Consider the following 27,912-nt stretch of genomic DNA (forward strand, 5'->3'; position numbering starts at 1 on the left):
ACCCCATAATGGAACCTCATTCTCTTTGGAGTAAGATTGTTGTTCTATCACCCTCAAGGAAAAGTGATAAAAAGGATTTGAGGGAGTCCATTAAAAAAATAGAAAAATCATTCAAAAAATATAACCAAATTATTGTGTAATGAGTAGTATTCAACTATCACTATAGGTTTTGAAGTTTAGTTTGGTATCTGTTAGTAGTATGGATTTAAGACAGGGAAGATTATTGTATTCTTTTCATGCTAAAATCCACAAGTAAATTATTTGATGCAGCTTATTAGCTTTATAGATTAAAGATCCTCAAAATCAGTAATATCCCCTCTAGCATAACCATGTTCGTAGTCATCGACCATGTATAAAGTGACCTGTGGAATTAATTCAATTCCAGAGAATTTCATACGAACAAAAAAATACACATACATCTTACGAAAATTGCATGCTTCCTATTATCTTTCTGTTGAATGGTGTGGGTCAAAAACTTTTGCTGCCAGCGTGCCAACATATATTAACATGTACTCAAAATAAACTTTGGTAGGTTGTAAGGACATATATTGGATGATTGGATTGTTTCTGGCTACAGAAACCAAGGAGTGGTCTTATGCGGAGGAAATAAATTTTTATCAGCAAAGATTGAGAGCATCATCTCATCACTGCTCATAATAATAATAATAATAATAATAATAATAAATCAGAACAGATGTGAAGCGGTGAAAACTTAGAGAGCATCACAAGAAAAAAAAATAATGAGAGTAGTAAAACAACTGCGGCATGTCAACTTGTTAAAAGTTCAGAACAGAGAATCTGGTAAGTACTTTAATATCCAATAACTAAGTAAAGAAAATTGCACTGTTCTTGTTCTTGTTCTGGTGTCATATTAATTCTAGATTACCGGCATCCTTCACCATTGAAACCCAACAGTCTTGATAGATAAATGCTATTGAGCTCCAATAACTTGAGGTATTTAGCCATCATATTTCTCTGATTTCTCAATAGCCTTCCTCAATTCTTTTTGGTCTTCTATTCTTGAAGGTGCCAAAATTATTTCACTCCAAATGGAACCGGATTCCATGACGGTGTTTGGTTCCTTGTAGAGGTTATAGATGCAATCAGCCTTAACATTCAAATTGGCTATCCTCTCCATGCATTTAAAATCTCGAGGATGCACCAGTAAATCTTCAACACCATCTTTCCATCCTATGAGCTGCAATGTATTCTAAAAGTTATTTTCATGACATTTGGCACAATAAAACCAAATTTTCACATTATAACTAAAATTGTTAAAATAAAATTATTAAAATTTACCTTTGGTGGATGATCGATAGCATTTGTAAAATAAAGCCTGGCATTATCGACAAGCTCACAATATTTTGGAAATGCACGGGCAAATCTTTGATGAGATTTTAGTTGCGCATTCACCCTTACTGCTCTTCCTGTCGCAATAGCTCTCCTGTCAAAATTCCAATATGAAACGTTAGTCGTCAAATATACAAAATCAATTGCTTAATGAGTAACTTAGTAAATATGTATATACCTAATGGCTCTCACTATAGCAATATAGCTATCACAAACCACGCCCACTAACTCAATCCTGTAAGGTTGTCGAGTGTTTGATTCTCCTGTTGGAGGAGTTTCCCCGTGTTCATCTTCAACCCAATAATTCTCAATGACAGTCCCATCTTCATTCTCTTTATAGCCTTCCCCCATTCTATATTTGCATCTGTGAACATTTCTTGCCATAGTAATGGTCTGTTTTACAAATGGTTCCCATGACAAGGTACTATCCATGATTACATCTCGACCTTCATTTAGCGCTGTCACGAGGAGAGATGATGCAGCACGGGTAGAAAACTCATGCACCTGTTCAGATCATATTTGATAAACATAAAACTGTTATTAATTATAAATAAGAAAGAAGATCTAACCTATCTCACATATTTCATAATATTTAAATTAAAAAAAAAATTTACTCAACATAAACTTTTAAAATATGTGCATACACAATAGTCATAAGTTAAAAAAAAGTACAAATACAAATTGAAAGTCTTCGCATACCGTTTCAGCACTTTCCAGCCCCTCATTATGATCACGACCCAACTGAACGGTAGTGGAATTAAGAGCCTTATATATGTCATCTTTTTCTTTAAAAGCATCTGCCTCAACTATCACAGCATTGGTAGCTATTTGTGACCAGAATGCTCTGCAAAGCCAGTATATAAGTATAAATAATCAAATTTATAAAGTAAAGTCATTATATAAATATAAATAATCTTATTCAAATTTATAAAGTAAGTTGTAAGAAAGAATTCTTTTCATATTTGAATATTATATAATAAATTCTATTTATAATGTTGTAGCTCTCACAATTTCTCAGAGCTAACAGATTTTATATTATAACAAAAGAGTCTACTACATGCCTCAAGAAAGAAAAGTATTCAGCAGCAATACAAGTGTTTACTTTTGATATGTTATGGATAAACCGGTGGACAGTAATAGATGGCTATATTTATGACTAAATATGGGAGGGTGCAGGAAGTAACTGCCTAAGTGGATTTTATTTACAATCTTGTAATAATTCTCACCTATGCTTATAGCTAATGATAAAAGAATTAGCACTAAAAAAGCATTTACTATATGTCTAAAAAAATCATTCAGTAATATAACTAATTATTTGATGTGCTATTATTGGATCGTTGCATCATCATTTTACTTGTTATTCTTACCCATCATTTTTTTTATTATTTTGTATTGAGATAAATTTTATAAAACAATCAACAGATAATCATCATATATTTTAATAATATTATAGTGTAATAATTCAATAGGTTGAGAGTTACTCCTTCAGGATGGCTTCACGGATGGTGCTTTTTCCAGCCCCCATGCCACCTCCCAGAAACAGCAATACTGGACTCCTCTCAGGTAAGTTCGCGGGCACCATTTCTTGATTACACTGCAGTGCTTTCATTTCTTCTACTAAGGTAGAGAATACTCTGGTTACTCGCAAACTCATAATAACTCTTTCAAACCGTATTTTCCTGTAGACACACCGTATTAGCATATTAGCAAAGTATTAAGTACAACAAATATTTAGATTAATATGTATTCTCTTACATGATTACATAATGCATTTCTCTGCATTTCTCACATATTTAGAAACATATGTTCTTAAAATTTCAAAAACTTTTAGTTTAACAATATTATGAGATGCTATTTTACAAATAATGCAAGGATTAAAGAAAATAAAATTTTACCTTGTAGCTGCCAAGATAATTTCCCTCAGCTTTCTTATAGGGGGAGACTTCACGCTTAAAGCCTGCAATCAACCCATCAATGGAATAATTAATATAGTAAGTTTAAAATATATATGACTGTATTTGGAGATTTAATATGAAATTTCAGATTATCATTGCATGATAGCAAAGCAAAATAAAATTCCCAACCAGTCTTAAGTAAGAATGTAAGGAAAAAACATACGGATAAATAAATACTAAGAGGAGCTAAGATTTATACTTGATTAATAATAGATGGAGCTTGATTCCAGTTGAATGAAAAATAGCTTAGGATGCATTTTTCAATTTCATCTACAAGCTTTATATATAGGGAATCTATGTTTTCTCCGTTGGAATGAGAAATATACTCATAGATTCTCCCATCACACTCCTCGCTTCTTTTCAAATAGTCTTGGACCAACGAGCATAAATGTGGAACTTCTTCCGCGTCTTGAAATCCCAGTTGTCTTGCTACAAATGAATAACACCATATAAAAAACATTACCATGTAGGTTAAAGGAATTGAGAACCCAAAACGAACTTACCAACATAGTGAGAAAAGCCTTCTGTTTTTCCAGATTTCTTCTTAGGAACGACCTTCTTCTCTCTTTCTTTCCCACAACTCTGGAGGTACGAGAAAGCGGCAGCGGCGGCAATTAAACCGGCGGAAACAATTAGAACATCTGACAACTTCATTTCCTGTAAAACTGTCTCAAGTAATGAGAAAATGAAAAAACACTACAAAAAAAAAATGTGTTTTAGTGATCACCCATTTTGGTCGCTAAATGACCAAAAATCGGTAGCAAATCGTTTAGCGACCGAAATAGAGACTCAGATGGTGAAATACTCGCAAAGATTCAGATGGATTTGGTGTTGTTCTTTCACAACTACGTTATCGACGCTTCAACCAATAATTCTTCCCTCGACCAACTCTTTCCAATCATCGACAACGTATTTAATTTCTCCTTTTCAATTTATTTATTTTGGATTCCGATTTCTCTTCGTTACGTTGTGTTTTGTGTTTGCAGGATTTGGTGTTGAAGATCAAGCATGGTGACCAAGCTATGCTTTTTGTTGAACTGGCTCTTCCAATACGAGCTTCTTTTCCAACTTCTTGTTGAGGCTCTCGTTGGCGTCGTTGCCAGGAAGCACATGCACGATCGCTACTTGTTGCTTCGTTGGTGCCTCCTCCTTCGGAATATGGTTGAATTTGAAAATTCTGCTCATCAATCCATTTTGGTGGTGAGTTTCTAATTTCCACTCTCGCTGTTTCAACTTATGTTTCGACGAACAACAAGTTTCGAAATAGGAAACATTTTTACTTTCAATTCATTTGGTGTAATCAATTAACTTGTGCTTGTTAGGGATACGGGAGAGGTATGGAGATTTGTTGAAGGTGTTCCACTTGCCTTCCGGATTTGGCCAACATTGTTAGTAAAATAAGGTAGTGTTGTTTTTCACACACCTCTTTCTTGTTACAAAGTGTAATGCCAGCAGACGTTCATGATGTTTAATGGTAGATTTTAACTCGAGTATTTGTTCTTTGTATAAACTTGCGATTCTAAAGATCTATCACTAACTATAAAGTCAAAATATGCAAAAAATGCATTTCAGGTTGGGAATACAAAACCCTGTGATAGGGGTATGTTAGCTAGATGTGTGTTTGTTGGGACATTCTGCTATGGTAGTGCCTACTTTAATTCTGAACAAGTGGTGGATATAGCAAGCCTAAAAAATCTTGATTCTTCCTTGCATGTGATGCAAAATCAGAACCAGATTCTTGCACTTGTTCAACATTATGGTCCCATTATATACTTTCATCCATATGACATGTACATGCCATTATCAGTGCAATGGTTTTTCAAGAATGGTGCAAATTTGTATCTTGTAGGTAGTAGTAAGGGTAAAGCTATAGAGTATATACTTTTGGATGCTACGTGTAATTATGTGTGTCTAAAACTTTGTTCATTGGAAACAGAGGAGGACTCTTTTAGGAGCAGACCACAACAAGAAGAACTGCAAGACACAACAAGCACAGATGAATTGGAGAAAATTGAAGCTCCATTTTTAGATTCCCCTGGTGCAGAAGAACTTGCCAAGTCTTTGCAAATGAAAAGAGAAGACGGTAAATTAAGAACACTTTCTAGCCATGTGATCAACTTCCAAGGGAAGAATCTGAGGATAAACATTCCCTTGACCACACCGTCCAGAAGGTGGAAACATCCCCCTGAACAAAACTAATTTGCACCATGCTGAAAAGATGATCAAAGGAGGTTTCATTGAGCTCTACAAAGGCCTAGGATATCTAAAAGTTTACAAGTAAAAAAAAAAAACTTGTTTTTCAGGCATGTTTGTTTAATAAACTTAATAGAAGTATAACATTTAATATGAAAAATCTTATGTTTTGTCCAATTTTCAAGAACTTGAACATGCTTGCATTTATAAAGATTCTGAAGAAGTTTGATAAGGTAAAGTGAATTAGAGGCTTCAAAGTTGATGCTACAAATGGGGTTTCAACTATGTTGTACTAAATAAACAGTACAAAACATTTCTCTGTGGTTTTTCAGGTCACAGAAAAACAAATTCTTCCCATTTATCTCAAAGTGGTTGAGAGTTCCTATTTCAATAGCTTAGATAAGGTAAATCTCAGGCAAACATACACTAAAAGTGCTTCCTAGTAAAATATTTGAGTTCCATCAAATAGACTGATAAAAATATGTGTGATACCATATCAAATCATGTCAAGAGTTTGGCCACAAGTTATGCTTGCACATGAATGGTCACCAACAATCTCAAGTGGCAAATAATCGTATGTTTCATTTGTGTACCACTAGATGACCTTGAAGCATGCAAAATAAAAATTAGATATGGTTGTCTGTCACTTGCACAAAGATTTCTTTAACTTTTTGAACTAGCTTGGCTTTGTTTGCTTATTACTCAAATGACAGGTGGTGAAGTTAGTAGATGAAGTTGGCAGACAAAGTTGAGGAACTGTTAATAAAAAATTTTGTTGAGGAAAACTGAAGATAGGCCATGAAATACCTTAGACCAAGCCAACACAAAGAATCACATGCTGTAACTTTCTTCATTGGTGAGTTGCTCTCAGCCAAGTATTGGTGTTTTTTTACTTGCACTTATTTTTTGTGTCTTTTGCTTGCCAATCATTTTGGTAGAGATCTTTAGTCTTGTTTTCTTTGTGACCATTGGTATAAAAAAAAACCACAATATGGAACCTTTTAAGGCACTAGGTTCACGAAAGGAATGGCACTAACTGGCCCACTCTTTGGTGGATGGGAAGTACAAGTCCCATTCTACTCTATATATCATATTTAAACCTTATGCAGGATGAAACTTAAAAGGCCCATCTAAACATATAAGGGAAGTATCTCAATGGTTCTTTGGCAATGGTGCCTATGTGGGTTTCACTAACAAGATTATGCCCATGTGGGTTCCTTTAGTGCAATTATAGCATCTGTTTCATCATTTCTTTATTTTTGCAAGCTAAAAGCAAGAAAATAGAGTCAAATTTAAAGTTCCATGACCTTATTAATTAATTCTAGGTGAATTTATGGAGTGAATAGATACAAAATTGTCAAAAGCTTTTTACTCTAAAGAATGCAGATTGAGTTTTCTGACCCAAAGACACCTTTCTTCACTTCCCCAAGATTCCTCCCACCCACACTACACCATTTCCTATTATTTGTGTTTACACGTCTGCCAGTTTGACTGCTGCAATTGTCAATTCCCTCCCCGCATCTAGGTTTTATTTGTCATAATTGTACTACATAAAGTTGAGAAACTTTTTCATTCCACTCGTGACATTCTTAGTGAAGAGTGATTGGTCCTTCTAAACTACTCACTAAGATTTTTACAAAAGTAAATATTTGTATTTAAATTAAAGTTAACAAAGGATGGAACTTGGTATTTGGTTTTATATTTACAAGAACTGTGCAGTGCATAATTAAGATTGAAATGTATATTAGATGTTGCCATTTTTAGTTATGGTGGTATTTGATATTTCTTATTTCTAAATAGATAAATTAGGAACAATTTTAAAATGTAAAAAAAAGGCAATTCTTAACATTTTTTAATTCTTACAAAATAAGATAATTGGTAACATTATTTAAATATTAGCAAATACATAGCTAACATTTTTTTTTAAATGTTAGAAAATGTATAGGTAACATTTGTTAAGTGTTACAAAAAATTTAAATTGGCAACATTTTTTTAGTGTTAGTAAAGATGCTACTTAGTAACATTTTTATAAATGATACTAAAAGTACATAAAAATGTTGCTAAAACCTTTTGGTAACATGCACTATACATAACATGTGTATAAATGTTGCCTTTGCAAAGGACAACATTTTTTTAGCTTTTAAAAACATTTTTTAAATGTTATTAAAATTAGTATATGTATGCAAAATTACTACAACCTAAAAGTCAATAATTTATTTTAAAATTTTACGTAAATAAGAGCCTAACAATATCAAAAATGAAATGAAATAACATGTAAAATTTTATTATGTAATCAAATATTAGGTAATAACATATAATTAACACATAAAGAGTGAAACCAATCTTCAAAACACAACATTTAATTAAAATATAAATTGAAGATGAATAAGATAAAATGTTAACTCAATAACTCACCTCTATTGCAACTTAGTGAAACCTCACAAACAACCTTCTCCAAATAAACTGTAAAAGGGAGAATCCAATATATATTTTAATTAATATTAAATAGCAACTATCTATCAAGCAAATATTTACACTTTTAATTTCAAGTCATGAGTATAGAACTTTCTAAATAGAAATAAAAAAAGTGTTTATATAAGATCAACTTTTAAATTGACAATTTTCTATTCTTTTTCATGTTAATCATTTCTCGGAACAATTTTTTACGTGTGTGCAACCATCCATTGTTCTTGTCCTTTTAAATCTAGGTTCCATCAACATTTAATTAAAATTTAAATTGAACATGAGCAAGACAAAATGCTAACTTCATAACCCACCTTTGTTGCAGGTTCACAACTCTTGAATGTTACTTCTATTTTCTCCCAAGTTTTCACTAGGCAACTTAATGAAACTTCACTCAAACAACCTTCTCCGATTAAACTGTAATGTGATAGGAAAAAATTAGAGAATCCAACATATATTAATTAATATTAAATATCAATTAAACTTTCAAATATGATACAGAGTAGCCTTCATTCTATCTTTATAACATGGATTTCAAACTAAAATTTTCATTCAATATTTTTACATATAGTATAATCAAGCAAAAGGAACTCAGAGATTATGATATAAATTTTGAAGAATGTAGCGAGTACGTGAACCGAACTAGTGTGAAGGAAATTGCTGCTACTGAACCGATGAGAACGCGAAACACAGAACGAGACACGAACCACAGTGGTGGACTGCAAGAGAGCACGAGAAAGTTCGAGAGTTTCATAACACATAACCAAGTAATGAGAAAAAATGAAAAAATATTATGAACTGGAAATGAAAGGTCACACCTTTTCCGTGTTTGAAGCTTGAAGCTCCTGGATTGCTGCTACTGAACCGGTGAGAACGCGAAACACAGAACGAGACACGAACCACAGTGGTGGACTGCAAGAGAGCACGAGAAAGTTCGAGAGTTTCATAACACATAACCAAGTAATGAGAAAAAATGAAAAAATATTATGAACTGGAAATGAAAGGTCACACCTTTTCCGTGTTTGAAGCTTGAAGCTCCTGGCGTTCCCTTCTCCTTCTCCGCTCCAACCCTTCTATTATTTTCTTTGTCTAAAACGCAACCTGTGCGTCTTGTCTTCTTGCTTTTTATTTCTTCTTCCAAACTGTCTTTGTCCTCTCTGTGTCACAAAGATATGGAGATAGTGATTTGCTAAAGTTTAGAACTTGTAAAAAAGAAAATGGAAAAGAAAAGCCGCAGCCGTTTGACGGTACAATTACCAAAGCAGCAAAACTGACATTTCTCTGATACTTTTGTCCTCCGTCCACCATTTGTTAATATAAGAAAAAAAATGTGTTCATATTTGAATTTGTCGCGATGTTACTTAAATTAACATAAATCATACATTATTTTTTAAGTTTCTTTTTTTTACAAACTATTAAAAGAAGAAGAAGTTCAATTACTTACATAATTTACGTCAATATTTTAAAAATTAATTTAAAACTCATGACCCCACATAAATGACAATATTAGATTCTTTGTACTCAAACATAAGTTATACGACTTAATTAACCCTTCTTTCATTAGTGTTATCTATTGCTTCTTCTTTTTTTAAATAATAAAGTTAAAAAAATTTAAAACAATAGAATGAAGCTGTATGACTACAACTTTATTTTAAAATTTTGATATTATACTTTTAAGATAAAAAGTAAAAAAAATATCGTTTCTTGTATTATTAATAAAATGTGAATATATTAATGTTCATGTGTCACTTGCTCGACAGTGTAATATGAGAGGGAAAGAGTGTGATGAGTAATAAGGAGAGAAAGAAACACTAGAAAGGAAAAATGATGAAAAGAAGCGATGAATAACTAATCTTTCTACTTTTAAAAGAGTATAATGGACAAAAAATATGAAAAATCATTCCACTTTTAAAAATTTCTGAGTGTAATAAACAATAAATGTGAAAATCTTTCATAAATGATTAGAAAGTACGAGGACTTTATTTAAAAAAAATGACAAATGTTCAAATTTAATGATGTGTGAAGAAAAGATAGTTTATGTGGTATTATTCTTTTTGAAAAGCACTTAACAGCGGAAGAAGAGCTACCCAGTAGCACTTTACAAAATATCAAAGAAGAATAATACTCAAGAAAAAAATATAGACTAACCATTTTCTCCCCTCTCTCACTATTCCCTTTGACCTATTTATCTATTTGAGTTTCACTCCATAATTATACTTGAATTTGTTACTCTCTCTCTTTACGATTTTATTATTCGGTGCCAGTTGTCCCACCTTCTAACAGAATGAGAAACAATTTTCAATTCACTCATTGCCTCACTTTTGTATATGACAGAGTAACCAAAGATATATACAAAAAGTAGTAAAACATATAGAAGTTGAAATCTTACATGGTATAATAATCCTTACATAGTCTTTTAGATGGTATAACTTTAATAAATATTCTTCAAGAGAGATTTTTATGATCACAAAAAGACAACACTCTCGTACATGCTTTAGTTATGAGAATTTTCAAACGTGTAATTTTTTGTAGCAGCATATGCAGGTCTCATTTTAAAGTTGTATTAAATGAAGTTTCATTTATCTTTTAATGTGCATTTGATGAAGTTTTTGTTTTTTTTTTTTTTCTTATCATCGATGACGAGCTCTTTAAGCAATTTGTTTGTCCTTCTTGAAGCATAACACGATTTAAGCTCCAGTAGACTCTCAAAGAGAGTTTTTATAAGTAGGTATATACGTTATTTGTTAGATGAACCTTCTAACATTTGTTTTGTGCTAGGTGAAGCTCTAATATTAGTTTTGTTTGTTTGTTATGATCTGTCAAGTAAAATTTATAGAATATAAAATTTGTGAGGCAAATTTGAAATGCAATTAAGCGTTGCAAAACCTTTAATGGAAACTATTTATTTACAAAGTTCACATATAAAGCTTTTATATATAAAGTTTGTCAACAACAATTTTAAATATGAAAAAGGAAACAAATTATTAGTTATATATAATTCACTCATGATACACTTCTATATTTTTAAATTATATTTGTTTTGAATTGTTTCCTTATCAAGAAAAGTCAAAGTACGAAGTTGATACAAGATTAATCATTTCTTTATCAAGCTTTTAGACCAACACCATCAAAGATGAAAAAAATATCATATCTTAGAAAAAGAGATGAAACAACAATTATCTCTAGAAGCCTATATAAAGGAATCAAAGTCAAAGAGGAACACAATAAATAAAATGAACACTACATACAAGTTACATAACCTACCGGTATTTGAGTTTCTAAATGCTCTATGTGGGTGGGTAAAATCTTTGTGTTTTTTCATGTTATTAAGTTTCTTAGTGAGCTTATGTTGCTCTCTTTTTGAAATTTGTTTCTTTTATGATTACGTGAGGTTCTAGACTTAGGGAGAGATTAAAACGAAATCAAGAGTTGTTTGTGCACTCATTATATAATCAAAAGTGATTAATGTACTTGAATAACTATGATTAATTTGTGCACTTGGAACCAAAATTGATTTGTGTACTGGTTGTAATCAACGACACTTGACGTACTTGTTGTAGTCAATTAATTTATTTTATTAATGGAACATTTCAAGCTTTGTCTTAAAGAAGAATTACACATAACATCTGAGTTGGGTAAATCAGTATAAAGTGATTTTTGTGTTATTTATATGTCGAGTCTTCATCGAAAAAGTCTAAAGCTCTATAAACCTTCCTTTCTTTAACCAATTATACTAACATGAAGTACATAATATAAATAAAGAAGAATGTATAGGCATAAATGTGAAATTTGTTCAAGCCAATAAACTGAACGTAAAACAGATAACAACCACGAATCTCGATGAATGATTCGAGAAAAGAATGGAAAGGCATGATCATTACCACAAATATCAATGATAAAAAAGTGGTTATATGTGATCCAACAGAATTCAATGTTAACATAGATGATGGAACTTCAATAATAATAATAATAATAATAATAATAATAATAATTATTATTATTATTATTATTGTAAGAGTAATACTAACATAAACAACACTGATAAATCAAGAAAACATAAAAAAGAAATATAATAATTAAAAACAAAACAAAATATTACAAATTGAAATGTATTACATAAAAATATAACACGTTAATACGACAGAATGAACCATATAAAGTTTATTTAAAAAAAATATGAGTACTTAATTCAGAAAAAATATACGGTAGTTGCCATAAAAAAAGCTTCATTATTTTGAATTTCGAATTCAACTTTTTGTTAACATATTTTTGTACTTTTTTAGATTTCAAATTTCAAATTCAAACACTTTGTAAATGTATATTTAGAATTTCAAAGTTGACGATATAAATATTAATTTAAAAAAAAATTGAAATTGAAATCAATAAATAGTTTATATCTTTAAAAATTTAAAGAATTTATAACTTTCACATTTTAGTAAAATAGTTATTGAAATTATTTATAAATTTAATATAAGTGTATTACAAATTTAAATGAAGTATTACTTCTAATATTTTATTATTTACTTTATTTTTATTTTATTAATTATATCATTATATCATTATTTATTTATTTTGTATATCATATTTTAATTTTATTATTATTAATTTTATTGTTCACATATTTTCATTAAATTTTTTATTACTTTATTTTCAGATTTTGTTTCCATCTTAAATAGAAAATTTGATTAGAAATCTGTAAAAGTTGTTTAAAGACCTTAAAAAAGTATATTAAGAAGACATCATATTTTAAAAACCTTTAATTAAAATTTATTTTAAATTCAAACTTTATTATCATATTTTTAGAACTTTAGTTTCATTAATATACGTTAAAATAATTATAGAAATTATTAACTATATCACATGCATTACAAATTAGTACAAAGGTGGGATGAGAGCTTCGGAGATAAACTTACAGCTGAGCTGTTGAACAAAAAATTATATCAAGGGAATTCGTGTCACCGGTTGGAAGAAGTTTCATTCTCGTCATTATAAGAGGTATTTGAATAATGATATAAATTTCTAGAAAGGTGAAGAAAATAAAAATCCTAGAAACTACTGCATGAACTAATAATTCCTATAATTATGAGAACAATCTAGAACTACCTGAATTTTAAAAGTAGGAATTTGGAGATGTTAGTACCAATGGATTAACAACTATGGCAGAAAAAAACATTACATTCAGGTAAGCAGTTCTATTGAAATATTCAAAGTTTTGATTCAGGCGTGACTTACCAAAACGTGAATCTCTAAATAATCTCAGAAAAAAAAATTCTATCGACTGCAAAGAAATGGAAATCATAGCAGAGGCTCAGCGCAGTACTACAACTACAACATAAAACCCTTAACCCAGAGAACATCATTTTCTCGGTAAGGAGGGTGAAGCTTTGATTATATACATGTAGAGCCTATTTTGTGGTGCAGAGGAGTACAATAATTATAAACATTAGAACAGGCTGAGAGAGAAATAACATTTTTGCACGATTTTGATTTTTCTGTGGAAAGAGGACAATAACTTCGTTTGTTTTGTTTTTTCAGAGGAACCTGCAAAAGAACCAGCGTATCGGTCAGTCCCACGTTTTCCTCTAAGGGAGCCACTGACATCTTTGCATGCACACCATTTTTTACTTCCTAATCGAAATATAATATGCATCAATTTATTGATAGTAAATCTTCACTAACTAATTCAATTAATATTAATTATAATAATATGCGGATGAAATAACATACATGTGTGTTTTAATGAAAGAAAAATCATAATTTTTAATTAGTATTATTTAAATTTCAAAATAAAGACAATTTTTAGTTAGTGAATTAAAAATTTGAATAATGTTTAATTAGTATTTATATTTATTATATGTTAATGTAATAATATTTGATTTGTCATTATTTCAAACTTTTAACAAAAAAAATTTATTTGTAAATTAAAGTTTTTTTAATGTTTAATTACTATTATATTTATTATGTCTTAATGGTATAATCTTGTATTTGTCATTATTTAAAACTTTTAACACATTTATTATTGTGAATTAAAAATTAAGTTAATGTTTAATGAGTATTTATATTTATTATGTATCAAAGTCTGAAATTGCAATGCAGATATATAAGACTCCTGTAGTATAATATTGTTGAAGTGTAATATTCATTTACAGTCTTGTAACATAATAGTCTAACAGTCTCTATATTTTTTATTTTTTCCAAATAAATTATACTTTATGTTTTCTTAACATTTTTTTTATTGATCCGATCGGACGTCATTCGGCATCCGGCATCGATGATTATGAATTAATTTGTTGTGTATTGTTTTGTTATTAAAGTAATTATTTAATGTTAATTATTAAAATAATTGAACTAATACATGACACTAATGCTAACACTTAACATGATCAAGAAAACATAAAAAAAAGAATAAAAGAAAAAAAAATATTACAAATTGACATGTATGACATAAAAATGGAACGTAACAGAATGAACAGTATAAAGTCTATTTTAAAAAAATATAAGTACTTAAATTGAGAAAAAAATATACGTTAGTTGCCATAAAAGTGGTGAAGTTGATTAAATCAACTAGATATTTTGAAGCAGTTGTTTATGTTTTGCTAAGGATAACAAGTGGATTCTGCCCCTAGATGAAAAGAGGAGTCTTTGCACAAGAATGAGACTTGAGTGCTAGTAAAATCCTTGATAAGTGTGATAATTTCCTGTTTCTAATGTTTTTTGATTACACCTCTTTTATGTTTTTATTATAACATGTGGCTCGAAGTGAAGGATACATTATTTAAAGGATAATTCGTGGTCCTTAATTGTCATGCCTTAACTGATTGAGATCTGAAAGTCGTGATTTGTTAAGATTTAGATTTTTATAAAAAAAAAAGAAAAAAGAAAAAGCAGGGAACTACAACACATTAGTTATAAAAACAACAAAATTGATAGATTCTTCCGCCTCCCGCATTTGTAAACCTAAACCAATAGCTATGATTCGAGTTTTAAAGAAAATGAAGTTATTACATGTTTTAGGTGTCTCCTTCGCCGGGTTAATTGTCGTCACAGCCTCAATCTTCCTACCACGAGCGAGGATGGTGAGAGAGCAGAAGAAGTTGATTCCACTGCTAAAAAAGACGAAATCTAACCGTCTTATAGAGATTGAAAAGTTCTCCCACTACGTTGGTATATGATGTTTAATCTGTGACTTTCAATCTTTCTGTTCTCTCCAATGAAATAAGCTAAAAGGAAAATACACATATATCATGATTTTATGTACATATATAGTCTATTATATATCTGTTTTTTCACTTTATCTAACTCCTTGTCACATTATATAACTTATAAATTTATTATTTTATTCTTTTTATATTAAATCTTCATGCACTTTTTCAGTGTCTATAATATATGTTGTATAATGTTTTCACTATCTTATTTAGTTGATGTGGCTGCAGCAAGACAGATTGGATTAAAGATGCTAGTGAGGTTCCAGTATATGTATATTGGCCCAAGACCTTTTGAGAAGATCCAAAGAATGTGATGAAAATATCTATGAATACATTTGTAGTGTCAACGGGAGCAACGCTTATTCTTTATATATGAATCTCATGGATGAGTTTGAGAGATGCGTTAACAGTTATTTAGCATTTCACTGGAATCAAGTCACACATGTCATTAATTTGGTATTTATCTTATCTTACCTTGTTCGTTCACCAATATTTTTTTTTTCTTTCAAAAAATATATATAAAGTTCGTGAACAAATTATGATTGATAATAATAAAGTTGATGTCACCCTTCCAAAGTAAATTATACGTAATCCTAACTTAATATCTATATATATATATATAGGCTTTAAGTGTTGAGTCTGGACATACGAAAAAGTTCAAGAAATTATATTGGCAGCTATGAGGTAAAATTATATTTTCCTTAACTTGTACAATATTTTCTAATATAGTTCAAATTAATGTCACGATAGTGTGATGGAGCTAAAAGTTTTCAAAGTTTTAATGATATATATTTCTTAGTATACATATATTAAATATTTGTTTGGCTATATTATGGTGTGGTGTTCACAGAAAACAAAGGTTTGAAAGAGAAAACAAGAATATTCAGGTGACAAGAAGGTTGTCTACTTCGACAGAAGAGATGAAAGCAAAAAATGGTGACATGGATGAGGTTATACCCAGCGAGAGGAGTCCGATTTTACTACTTATAGGGGGTGGCATGGGAGCCGGAAAGAGTTGTGTCCTTGAAAATGTTCTCAAAGGGTATTATCACTCAACTTATTATCATTCTTTGACACTAATAGTTTTGCAAAATAATAAAAGTAAGATGATGATGAAAACACAAGATTACAAGATACCAATCCAAGTATTTGACACGTAAATACGATGATGATATAGAGGATGGATCTCACTAGTTCATTCACCGTATAAATTAATTTGATTGATGTTTATCTTGTTATAGAATATATAGGATCACAACAATCTAAATTCAATGTTGAAGTACGAATTAAATTTTATGTTCTAACTTAGTTTCAATATTGAAGTAAAATTATTTATACCTATCAAACGGCTTTGACAGAGCACTTTGGTCTCGAGAAGCTACAAATGCTGTGATAGTTGTTGAGACAAATGTCTTTAGTGAGACTGAAATCATATATATGGCCCTTAATTCAAGAGTTCACCATGATGACATGCTCCAAACTGCTGAATTGGTATGTTTATGTGTGAACACTTGCATGTTAAGAACTTTCATGTTCATATAAATTTTATTTTTAATTTAATTAGCTATTACAAATGATCGAGATATGTTAGATTTTCTTATTAGTTAATTTTACTCAAAATTTGAACAGATGCATCAATCTTCCACTCATGTTGCATTATCTAAGCTTGTGACAGCTCTAAATGAGGGTCGGGATGTGATCATGAATGATACCTTATCATGTGAGTCATTTATAAAGCAGACTATTGCGATGGCAAGAAATATTCACGAATACCAATACCAAATGGGAGTAGGGTATAAAGTAGCTGAAGATGGGACGGTCACCGAAAATTACTGGGAGAGATTACATGACACAAAAGAAGAAAATCAATCAAAGGAAATTTCTAATGGAAAACCATGCACGAAAAAGCCTTATAGCATTGCGCTATTTGGCGTGGTTTGTGATAGTTATCTTGCTATGGTTAGAATCATTAGGTATACATGCTTGTGAGTTGTACCATGTTACTAATTAGGTAATTTGTTTTATTGGTTTGACGATTAACATTCACATTTGAATTTGACAGGAAAGCTATAATAACAAGGAGGCAGTGAACATAAATTCACAGTTGAAATCTCACAAAATGTTTGCTAATGCATTTCCAAGATATTGTAATCTTGTTGATTACGCCAGACTCTGTGCCACAAATGTTGTTGGTCGTTCACCAAATGTGAGAGTTTGATTTTACTTTGTGAATATCAAAATGTCATGGAAATAATAACTTGTTTGTAATACATAACAGACTATAAGGAGCATATTCGAGAATGAGGATCGATGGGGGACGTGTATTAAAAATTACAAATGCTTAAAAGTGTTAGCCGATTTGAATGCCAAAGCTGATTCCGTCTACGAACTTCACAAGGAACCCAACCCCATAATGGAACCTCATTCTCTTTGGAGTAAGATTGTTGTTCTATCACCCTCAAGGAAAAGTGATAAAAAGGATTTGAGGGAGTCCATTAAAAAAATAGAAAAATCATTCAAAAAATATAACCAAATTATTGTGTAATGAGTAGTATTCAACTATCACTATAGGTTTTGAAGTTTAGTTTGGTATCTGTTAGTAGTATGGATTTAAGACAGGGAAGATTATTGTATTCTTTTCATGCTAAAATCCACAAGTAAATTATTTGATGCAGCTTATTAGCTTTATAGATTAAAGATCCTCAAAATCAGTAATATCCCCTCTAGCATAACCATGTTCGTAGTCATCGACCATGTATAAAGTGACCTGTGGAATAATTCGATTCCAGAGAATTTCATACGAACAAAAAAATACACATACATCTTACGAAAATTGCATGCTTCCTATTATCTTTCTGTTGAATGGTGTGGGTCAAAAACTTTTGCTGCCAGCGTGCCAACATATATTAACATGTACTCAAAATAAACTTTGGTAGGTTGTAAGGACATATATTGGATGATTGGATTGTTTCTGGCTACAGAAACCAAGGAGTGGTCTTATGCGGAGGAAATAAATTTTTATCAGCAAAGATTGAGAGCATCATCTCATCACTGCTCATAATAATAATAATAATAATAATAATAATAATAATAAATCAGAGCAGATGTGAAGCGGTGAAAACTTAGAGAGCATCACAAGAAAAAAAATAATGAGAGTAGTAAAACAACTGCGGCATGTCAACTTGTTAAAAGTTCAGAACAGAGAATCTGGTAAGTACTTTAATATCCAATAACTAAGTAAAGAAAATTGCACTGTTCTTGTTCTTGTTCTGGTGTCATATTAATTCTAGATTACCGGCATCCTTCACCATTGAAACCCAACAGTCTTGATAGATAAATGCTATTGAGCTCCAATAACTTGAGGTATTTAGCCATCATATTTCTCTGATTTCTCAATAGCCTTCCTCAATTCTTTTTGGTCTTCTATTCTTGAAGGTGCCAAAATTATTTCACTCCAAATGGAACCGGATTCCATGACGGTGTTTGGTTCCTTGTAGAGGTTATAGATGCAATCAGCCTTAACATTCAAATTGGCTATCCTCTCCATGCATTTAAAATCTCGAGGATGCACCAGTAAATCTTCAACACCATCTTTCCATCCTATGAGCTGCAATGTATTCTAAAAGTTATTTTCATGACATTTGGCACAATAAAACCAAATTTTCACATTATAACTAAATTGTTAAAATAAAATTATTAAAATTTACCTTTGGTGGATGATCGATAGCATTTGTAAAATAAAGCCTGGCATTATCGACAAGCTCACAATATTTGGAAATGCACGGCAAATCTTTGATGAGATTTTAGTTGCGCATTCACCCTTACTGCTCTTCCTGTCGCAATAGCTCTCCTGTCAAAATTCCAATATGAAACGTTAGTCGTCAAATATACAAAATCAATTGCTTAATGAGTAACTAGTAAATATGTATATACCTAATGCCTCTCACTATAGCAATATAGCTATCACAAACCACGCCCACTAACTCAATCCTGTAAGGTTGTCGAGTGTTTGATTCTCCTGTTGGAGGAGTTTCCCCGTGTTCATCTTCAACCCAATAATTCTCAATGACAGTCCCATCTTCATTCTCTTTATAGCCTTCCCCCATTCTATATTTGCATCTGTGAACATTTCTTGCCATAGTAATGGTCTGTTTTACAAATGGTTCCCATGACAAGGTACTGTCCATGATTACATCTCGACCTTCATTTAGCGCTGTCACGAGGAGAGATGATGCAGCACGGGTAGAAAACTCATGCACCTGTTCAGATCATATTGATAAACATAAAACTGTTATTAATTATAAATAAGAAAGAAGATCTAACCTATCTCACATATTTCATAATATTAAATTAAAAAAAAAATTTACTCAACATAAACTTTTAAAATATGTGCATACACAATAGTCATAAGTTAAAAAAAAGTACAAATACAAATTGAAAGTCTTCGCATACCGTTTCAGCACTTTCCAGCCCCTCATTATGATCACGACCCAACTGAACGGGGTGGAATTAAGAGCCTTATATATGTCATCTTTTTCTTTAAAAGCATCTGCCTCAACTATCACAGCATTGGTAGCTATTTGTGACCAGAATGCTCTGCAAAGCCAGTATATAAGTATAAATAATCAAATTTATAAAGTAAAGTCATTATATAAATATAAATAATCTTATTCAAATTTATAAAGTAGGTTGTAATTAAGAAAGAATTCTTTTCATATTTGAATATTATATATAAATTCTATTTATAATGTTGTAGCTCTCACAATTTCTCAGAGCTAACAGATTTTATATTATAACAAAAGAGTCTACTACATGCCTCAAGAAGAAAAGTATTCAGCAGCAATACAAGTGTTTACTTTTGATATGTTATGGATAAACCGGTGGACAGTAATAGATGGCTATATTTATGACTAAATATGGGAGGGTGCAGGAAGTAACTGCCTAAGTGGATTTTATTTACAATCTTGTAATAATTCTCACCTATGCTTATAGCTAATGATAAAAGAATTAGCACTAAAAAAGCATTTACTATATGTCTAAAAAAATCATTCAGTAATATAACTAATTATTTGATGTGCTATTATTGGATCGTTGCATCATCATTTTACTTGTTATTCTTACCCATCATTTTTTTATTATTTTGTATTGAGATAAATTTTATAAAACAATCAACAGATAATCATCATATATTTTAATAATATTATAGTGTAATAATTCAATAGGTTGAGAGTTACTCCTTCAGGATGGCTTCACGGATGGTGCTTTTTCCAGCCCCCATGCCACCTCCCAGAAACAGCAATACTGGACTCCTCTCAGGTAAGTTCGCGGGCACCATTTCTTGATTACACTGCAGTGCTTTCATTTCTTCTACTAAGGTAGAGAATACTCTGGTTACTCGCAAACTCATAATAACTCTTTCAAACCGTATTTTCCTGTAGACACACCGTATTAGCATATTAGCAAAGTATTAAGTACAACAAATATTTAGATTAATATGTATTCTCTTACATGATTACATAATGCATTTCTCTGCATTTCTCACATATTAGAAACATATGTTCTTAAAATTCAAAAACTTTTAGTTTAACAATATTATGAGATGCTATTTTACAAATAATGCAAGGATTAAAGAAAATAAATTTTACCTTGTAGCTGCCAAGATAATTTCCCTCAGCTTTCTTATAGGGGGAGACTTCACGCTTAAAGCCTGCAATCAACCCATCAATGGAATAATTAATATAGTAAGTTTAAAATATATATGACTGTATTTGGAGATTTAATATGAAATTTCAGATTATCATTGCATGATAGCAAAGCAAAATAAAATTCCCACCAGTCTTAAGTAAGAATGTAAGGAAAAAACATACGGATAAATAAATACTAAGAGGAGCTAAGATTTATACTTGATTAATAATAGATGGAGCTTGATTCCAGTTGAATGAAAAATAGCTTAGGATGCATTTTTCAATTCATCTACAAGCTTTATATATAGGGAATCTATGTTTTCTCCGTTGGAATGAGAAATATACTCATAGATTCTCCCATCACACTCCTCGCTTCTTTTCAAATAGTCTTGGACCAACGAGCATAAATGTGGAACTTCTTCCGCGTCTTGAAATCCCAGTTGTCTTGCTACAAATGAATAACACCATATAAAAAACATTACCATGTAGGTTAAAGGAATTGAGAACCCAAAACGAACTTACCAACATAGTGAGAAAAGCCTTCTGTTTTTCCAGATTCTTCTTAGGAACGACCTTCTTCTTCTCTCTTTCTTCCCACCACTCTGGAGGTACGAGAAAGCGGCAGCGGCGGCAATTAAACGGCGGAAACAATTAGAACATCTGACAACTTCATTTCCTGTAAAACTGTCTCAAGTAATGAGAAAATGAAAAACACTACAAAAAAAAATGTGTTTTAGTGATCACCCATTTTGGTCGCTAAATGACCAAAAATCGGTAGCAAATCGTTAGCGACCGAAATAGAGACTCAGATGGTGAAATACTGCAAAGATTCAGATGGATTTGGTGTTGTTCTTTCACAACTACGTTATCGACGCTACAACCAATAATTCTTCCTCGACCAACTCTTTCCCAATCATCGACAACGTATTTAATTTCTCCTTATCAATTTATTTATTTTGGATTCCGATTTCTCTTCGTTACGTTGTGTTTTGTGTTTGCAGGATTTGGTGTTGAAGATCAAGCATGGTGACCAAGCTATGCTTTTTGTTGAACTGGCTCTTCCAATACGAGCTTCTTTTCCAACTTCTTGTTGAGGCTCTCGTTGGCGTCGTTGCCAGGAAGCACATGCACGATCGCTACTTGTTGCTTCGTTGGTGCCTCCTCCTTCGGAATATGGTTGAATTTGAAAATTCTGCTCATCAATCCATTTTGGTGGTGAGTTTCTAATTTCCACTCTCGCTGTTTCAACTTATGTTTCGACGAACAACAAGTTTCGAAATAGGAAACATTTTTACTTTCAATTCATTTGGTGTAATCAATTAACTTGTGTTTGTTAGGGATACGGGAGAGGTATGGAGATTTGTTGAAGGTGTTCCACTTGCCTTCCGGATTTGGCCAACATTGTTAGTAAAATAAGGTAGTGTTGTTTTTTCACACACCTCTTCTTGTTACAAAGTGTAATGCCAGCAGACGTTCCATGATGTTTAATGGTAGATTTTAACTCGAGTATTTGTTCTTTGTATAAACTTGCGATTCTAAAGATCTATCACTAACTATAAAGTCAAAATATGCAAAAAATGCATTTCAGGTAGGGAATACAAAACCCTGTGATAGGGGTATGTTAGCTAGATGTGTGTTGTTGGGACATTCTGCTATGGTAGTGCCTACTTTAATTCTGAACAAGTGGTGGATATAGCAAGCCTAAAAAATCTTGATTCTTCCTTGCATGTGATGCAAAATCAGAACCAGATTCTTGCACTTGTTCAACATTATGGTCCCATTATATACTTTCATCCATATGACATGTACATGCCATTATCAGTGCAATGGTTTTTCAAGAATGGTGCAAATTTGTATCTTGTAGGTAGTAGTAAGGGTAAAGCTATAGAGTATATACTTTTGGATGCTACGTGTAATTATGTGTGTCTAAAACTTTGTTCATTGGAAACAGAGGAGGACTCTTTTAGGAGCAGACCACAACAAGAAGAACTGCAAGACACAACAAGCACAGATGAATTGGAGAAAATTGAAGCTCCATTTTTAGATTCCCCTGGTGCAGAAGAACTTGCCAAGTCTTTGCAAATGAAAAGAGAAGATGGTAAATTAAGAACACTTTCTAGCCATGTGATCAACTTCCAAGGGAAGAATCTGAGGATAAACATTCCCTTGACCACACCGTCCAGAAGGTGGAAACATCCCCCTGAACAAAACTAATTTGCACCATGCTGAAAAGATGATCAAAGGAGGTTTCATTGAGCTCTACAAAGGCCTAGGATATCTAAAAGTTTACAAGTAAAAAAAAACTTGTTTTTCAGGCATGTTTGTTTAATAAACTTAATAGAAGTATAACATTTAATATGAAAAATCTTATGTTTTGTCCAATTTTCAAGAACTTGAACATGCTTGCATTTATAAAGATTCTGAAGAAGTTTGATAAGGTAAAGTGAATTAGAGGCTTCAAAGTTGATGCTACAAATGGGGTTTCAACTATGTTGTACTAAATAAACAGTACAAAACATTTCTCTGTGGTTTTTCAGGTCACAGAAAAACAAATTCTTCCCATTTATCTCAAAGTGGTTGAGAGTTCCTATTTCAATAGCTTAGATAAGGTAAATCTCAGGCAAACATACACTAAAAGTGCTTCCTAGTAAAATATTTGAGTTCCATCAAATAGACTGATAAAAATATGTGTGATACCATATCAAATCATGTCAAGAGTTTGGCCACAAGTTATGCTTGCACATGAATGGTCACCAACAATCTCAAGTGGCAAATAATCGTATGTTTCATTTGTGTACCACTAGATGACCTTGAAGCATGCAAAATAAAAATTAGATATGGTTGTCTGTCACTTGCACAAAGATTTCTTTAACTTTTTGAACTAGCTTGGCTTTGTTTGCTTATTACTCAAATGACAGGTGGTGAAGTTAGTAGATGAAGTTGGCAGACGAAGTTGAGGAACTGTTAATAAAAAATTTTGTTGAGGAAAACTGAAGATAGGCCATGAAATACCTTAGACCAAGCCAACACAAAGAATCACATGCTGTAACTTTCTTCATTGGTGAGTTGCTCTCAGCCAAGTATTGGTGTTTTTTTACTTGCACTTATTTTTTGTGTCTTTTGCTTGCCAATCATTTTGGTAGAGATCTTTAGTCTTGTTTTCTTTGTGACCATTGGTATAAAAAAAAACCACAATATGGAACCTTTTAAGGCACTAGGTTCACGAAAGGAATGGCACTAACTGGCCCACTCTTTAGTGGATGGGAAGTACAAGTCCCATTCTACTCTATATATCATATTTAAACCTTATGCAGGATGAAACTTAAAAGGCCCATCTAAACATATAAGGGAAGTATCTCAATGGTTCTTTGGCAATGGTGCCTATGTGGGTTTCACTAACAAGATTATGCCCATGTGGGTTCCTTTAGTGCAATTATAGCATCTGTTTCATCATTTCTTTATTTTTGCAAGCTAAAAGCAAGAAAATAGAGTCAAATTTAAAGTTCCATGACCTTATTAATTAATTCTAGGTGAATTTATGGAGTGAATAGATACAAAATTGTCAAAAGCTTTTTACTCTAAAGAATGCAGATTGAGTTTTCTGACCCAAAGACACCTTTCTTCACTTCCCCAAGATTCCTCCCACCCACACTACACCATTTCCTATTATTTGTGTTTACACGTCTGCCAGTTTGACTGCTGCAATTGTCAATTCCCTCCCCGCATCTAGGTTTTATTTGTCATAATTGTACTACATAAAGTTGAGAAACTTTTTCATTCCACTCGTGACATTCTTAGTGAAGAGTGATTGGTCCTTCTAAACTACTCACTAAGATTTTTACAAAAGTAAATATTTGTATTTAAATTAAAGTTAACAAAGGATGGAACTTGGTATTTGGTTTTATATTTACAAGAACTGTGCAGTGCATAATTAAGATTGAAATGTATATTAGATGTTGCCATTTTTAGTTATGGTGGTATTTGATATTTCTTATTTCTAAATAGATAAATTAGGAACAATTTTAAAATGTAAAAAAAAGGCAATTCTTAACATTTTTTAATTCTTACAAAATAAGATAATTGGTAACATTATTTAAATATTAGCAAATACATAGCTAACATTTTTTTTTAAATGTTAGAAAATGTATAGGTAACATTTGTTAAGTGTTACAAAAAATTTAAATTGGCAACATTTTTTTAGTGTTAGTAAAGATGCTACTTAGTAACATTTTTATAAATGATACTAAAAGTACATAAAAATGTTGCTAAAACCTTTTGGTAACATGCACTATACATAACATGTGTATAAATGTTGCCTTTGCAAAGGACAACATTTTTTTAGCTTTTAAAAACATTTTTTAAATGTTATTAAAATTAGTATATGTATGCAAAATTACTACAACCTAAAAGTCAATAATTTATTTTAAAATTTTACGTAAATAAGAGCCTAACAATATCAAAAATGAAATGAAATAACATGTAAAATTTTATTATGTAATCAAATATTAGGTAATAACATATAATTAACACATAAAGAGTGAAACCAATCTTCAAAACACAACATTTAATTAAAATATAAATTGAAGATGAATAAGATAAAATGTTAACTCAATAACTCACCTCTATTGCAACTTAGTGAAACCTCACAAACAACCTTCTCCAAATAAACTGTAAAAGGGAGAATCCAATATATATTTTAATTAATATTAAATAGCAACTATCTATCAAGCAAATATTTACACTTTTAATTTCAAGTCATGAGTATAGAACTTTCTAAATAGAAATAAAAAAAGTGTTTATATAAGATCAACTTTTAAATTGACAATTTTCTATTCTTTTTCATGTTAATCATTTCTCGGAACAATTTTTTACGTGTGTGCAACCATCCATTGTTCTTGTCCTTTTAAATCTAGGTTCCATCAACATTTAATTAAAATTTAAATTGAACATGAGCAAGACAAAATGCTAACTTCATAACCCACCTTTGTTGCAGGTTCACAACTCTTGAATGTTACTTCTATTTTCTCCCAAGTTTTCACTAGGCAACTTAATGAAACTTCACTCAAACAACCTTCTCCGATTAAACTGTAATGTGATAGGAAAAAATTAGAGAATCCAACATATATTAATTAATATTAAATATCAATTAAACTTTCAAATATGATACAGAGTAGCCTTCATTCTATCTTTATAACATGGATTTCAAACTAAAATTTTCATTCAATATTTTTACATATAGTATAATCAAGCAAAAGGAACTCAGAGATTATGATATAAATTTTGAAGAATGTAGCGAGTACGTGAACCGAACTAGTGTGAAGGAAATTGCTGCTACTGAACCGATGAGAACGCGAAACACAGAACGAGACACGAACCACAGTGGTGGACTGCAAGAGAGCACGAGAAAGTTCGAGAGTTTCATAACACATAACCAAGTAATGAGAAAAAATGAAAAAATATTATGAACTGGAAATGAAAGGTCACACCTTTTCCGTGTTTGAAGCTTGAAGCTCCTGGATTGCTGCTACTGAACCGGTGAGAACGCGAAACACAGAACGAGACACGAACCACAGTGGTGGACTGCAAGAGAGCACGAGAAAGTTCGAGAGTTTCATAACACATAACCAAGTAATGAGAAAAAATGAAAAAATATTATGAACTGGAAATGAAAGGTCACACCTTTTCCGTGTTTGAAGCTTGAAGCTCCTGGCGTTCCCTTCTCCTTCTCCGCTCCAACCCTTCTATTATTTTCTTTGTCTAAAACGCAACCTGTGCGTCTTGTCTTCTTGCTTTTTATTTCTTCTTCCAAACTGTCTTTGTCCTCTCTGTGTCACAAAGATATGGAGATAGTGATTTGCTAAAGTTTAGAACTTGTAAAAAAGAAAATGGAAAAGAAAAGCCGCAGCCGTTTGACGGTACAATTACCAAAGCAGCAAAACTGACATTTCTCTGATACTTTTGTCCTCCGTCCACCATTTGTTAATATAAGAAAAAAAATGTGTTCATATTTGAATTTTGTCGCGATGTTACTTAAATTAACATAAATCATACATTATTTTTTAAGTTTCTTTTTTTTACAAACTATTAAAAGAAGAAGAAGTTCAATTACTTACATAATTTACGTCAATATTTTAAAAATTAATTTAAAACTCATGACCCCCACATAAATGACAATATTAGATTCTTTGTACTCAAACATAAGTTATACGACTTAATTAACCCTTCTTTCATTAGTGTTATCTATTGCTTCTTCTTTTTTTTAAATAATAAAGTTAAAAAAATTTAAAACAATAGAATGAAGCTGTATGACTACAACTTTATTTTAAAATTTTGATATTATACTTTTAAGTTAAAAAGTAAAAAAATATCGTTTCTTGTATTATTAATAAAATGTGAATATATTAATGTTCATGTGTCACTTGCTCGACAGTGTAATATGAGAGGGAAAGAGTGTGATGAGTAATAAGGAGAGAAAGAAACACTAGAAAGGAAAAATGATGAAAAGAAGCGATGAATAACTAATCTTTCTACTTTTTAAAAGAGTATAATGGACAAAAAATATGAAAAATCATTCCACTTTTTAAAAATTTCTGAGTGTAATAAACAATAAATGTGAAAATCTTTCATAAATGATTAGAAAGTACGAGGACTTTATTTAAAAAAAATGACAAATGTTCAAATTTAATGATGTGTGAAGAAAAGATAGTTTATGTGGTATTATTCTTTTTGAAAAGCACTTAACAGCGGAAGAAGAGCTACCCAGTAGCACTTTACAAAATATCAAAGAAGAATAATACTCAAGAAAAAAAATATAGACTAACCATTTTCTCCCCTCTCTCACTATTCCCTTTGACCTATTTATCTATTTGAGTTTCACTCCATAATTATACTTGAATTTGTTACTCTCTCTCTTTACGATTTTATTATTCGGTGCCAGTTGTCCCACCTTCTAACAGAATGAGAAACAATTTTCAATTCACTCATTGCCTCACTTTTGTATATGACAGAGTAACCAAAGATATATACAAAAAGTAGTAAAACATATAGAAGTTGAAATCTTAC

The 27,912-nt window shown here is 31.3% G+C and overlaps 1 protein-coding gene, 1 long non-coding RNA gene and 2 pseudogenes across 2 annotated transcripts; 1 reads left to right on the top strand and 3 right to left on the bottom strand.

Moving 5' to 3' along the window:
• Nucleotides 1-743: 743 nt before the first annotated feature.
• On the bottom strand, nt 744-9,076 carry LOC114192676. Its single transcript, XM_028082455.1, has 13 exons — nt 8,973-9,076; nt 8,780-8,873; nt 8,605-8,680; nt 8,276-8,378; nt 7,914-7,961; nt 3,809-3,970; nt 3,505-3,734; nt 3,246-3,307; nt 2,832-3,029; nt 2,050-2,194; nt 1,529-1,854; nt 1,300-1,444; nt 744-1,198 (listed from the first exon to the last, which is right to left on the bottom strand). Exons 6-13 carry the CDS (start codon nt 3,957-3,959, stop codon nt 959-961), a joined length of 1,497 nt encoding a protein of 498 aa, XP_027938256.1. The 5' UTR covers nt 3,960-3,970; nt 7,914-7,961; nt 8,276-8,378; nt 8,605-8,680; nt 8,780-8,873; nt 8,973-9,076; the 3' UTR covers nt 744-958.
• A 5,958-nt stretch (nt 9,077-15,034) lies between these two features.
• LOC114191369 lies at nt 15,035-17,384 on the top strand (annotated as a pseudogene).
• A 934-nt stretch (nt 17,385-18,318) lies between these two features.
• Nucleotides 18,319-22,329, bottom strand: LOC114191370 (annotated as a pseudogene).
• Nucleotides 22,330-25,469: 3,140 nt separating this feature from the next.
• Nucleotides 25,470-26,633, bottom strand: LOC114190511. Its single transcript, XR_003605815.1, has 5 exons — nt 26,530-26,633; nt 26,337-26,430; nt 26,162-26,237; nt 25,833-25,935; nt 25,470-25,518 (listed from the first exon to the last, which is right to left on the bottom strand). It is a non-coding gene; the product is annotated as an uncharacterized LOC114190511 (long non-coding RNA).
• Nucleotides 26,634-27,912: the final 1,279 nt, after the last annotated feature.

Source organism: Vigna unguiculata, chromosome 7 (assembly GCF_004118075.2).
Source record: "Vigna unguiculata cultivar IT97K-499-35 chromosome 7, ASM411807v1, whole genome shotgun sequence".
In the NCBI taxonomy this organism is placed as follows: domain Eukaryota; kingdom Viridiplantae; phylum Streptophyta; class Magnoliopsida; order Fabales; family Fabaceae; genus Vigna; species Vigna unguiculata.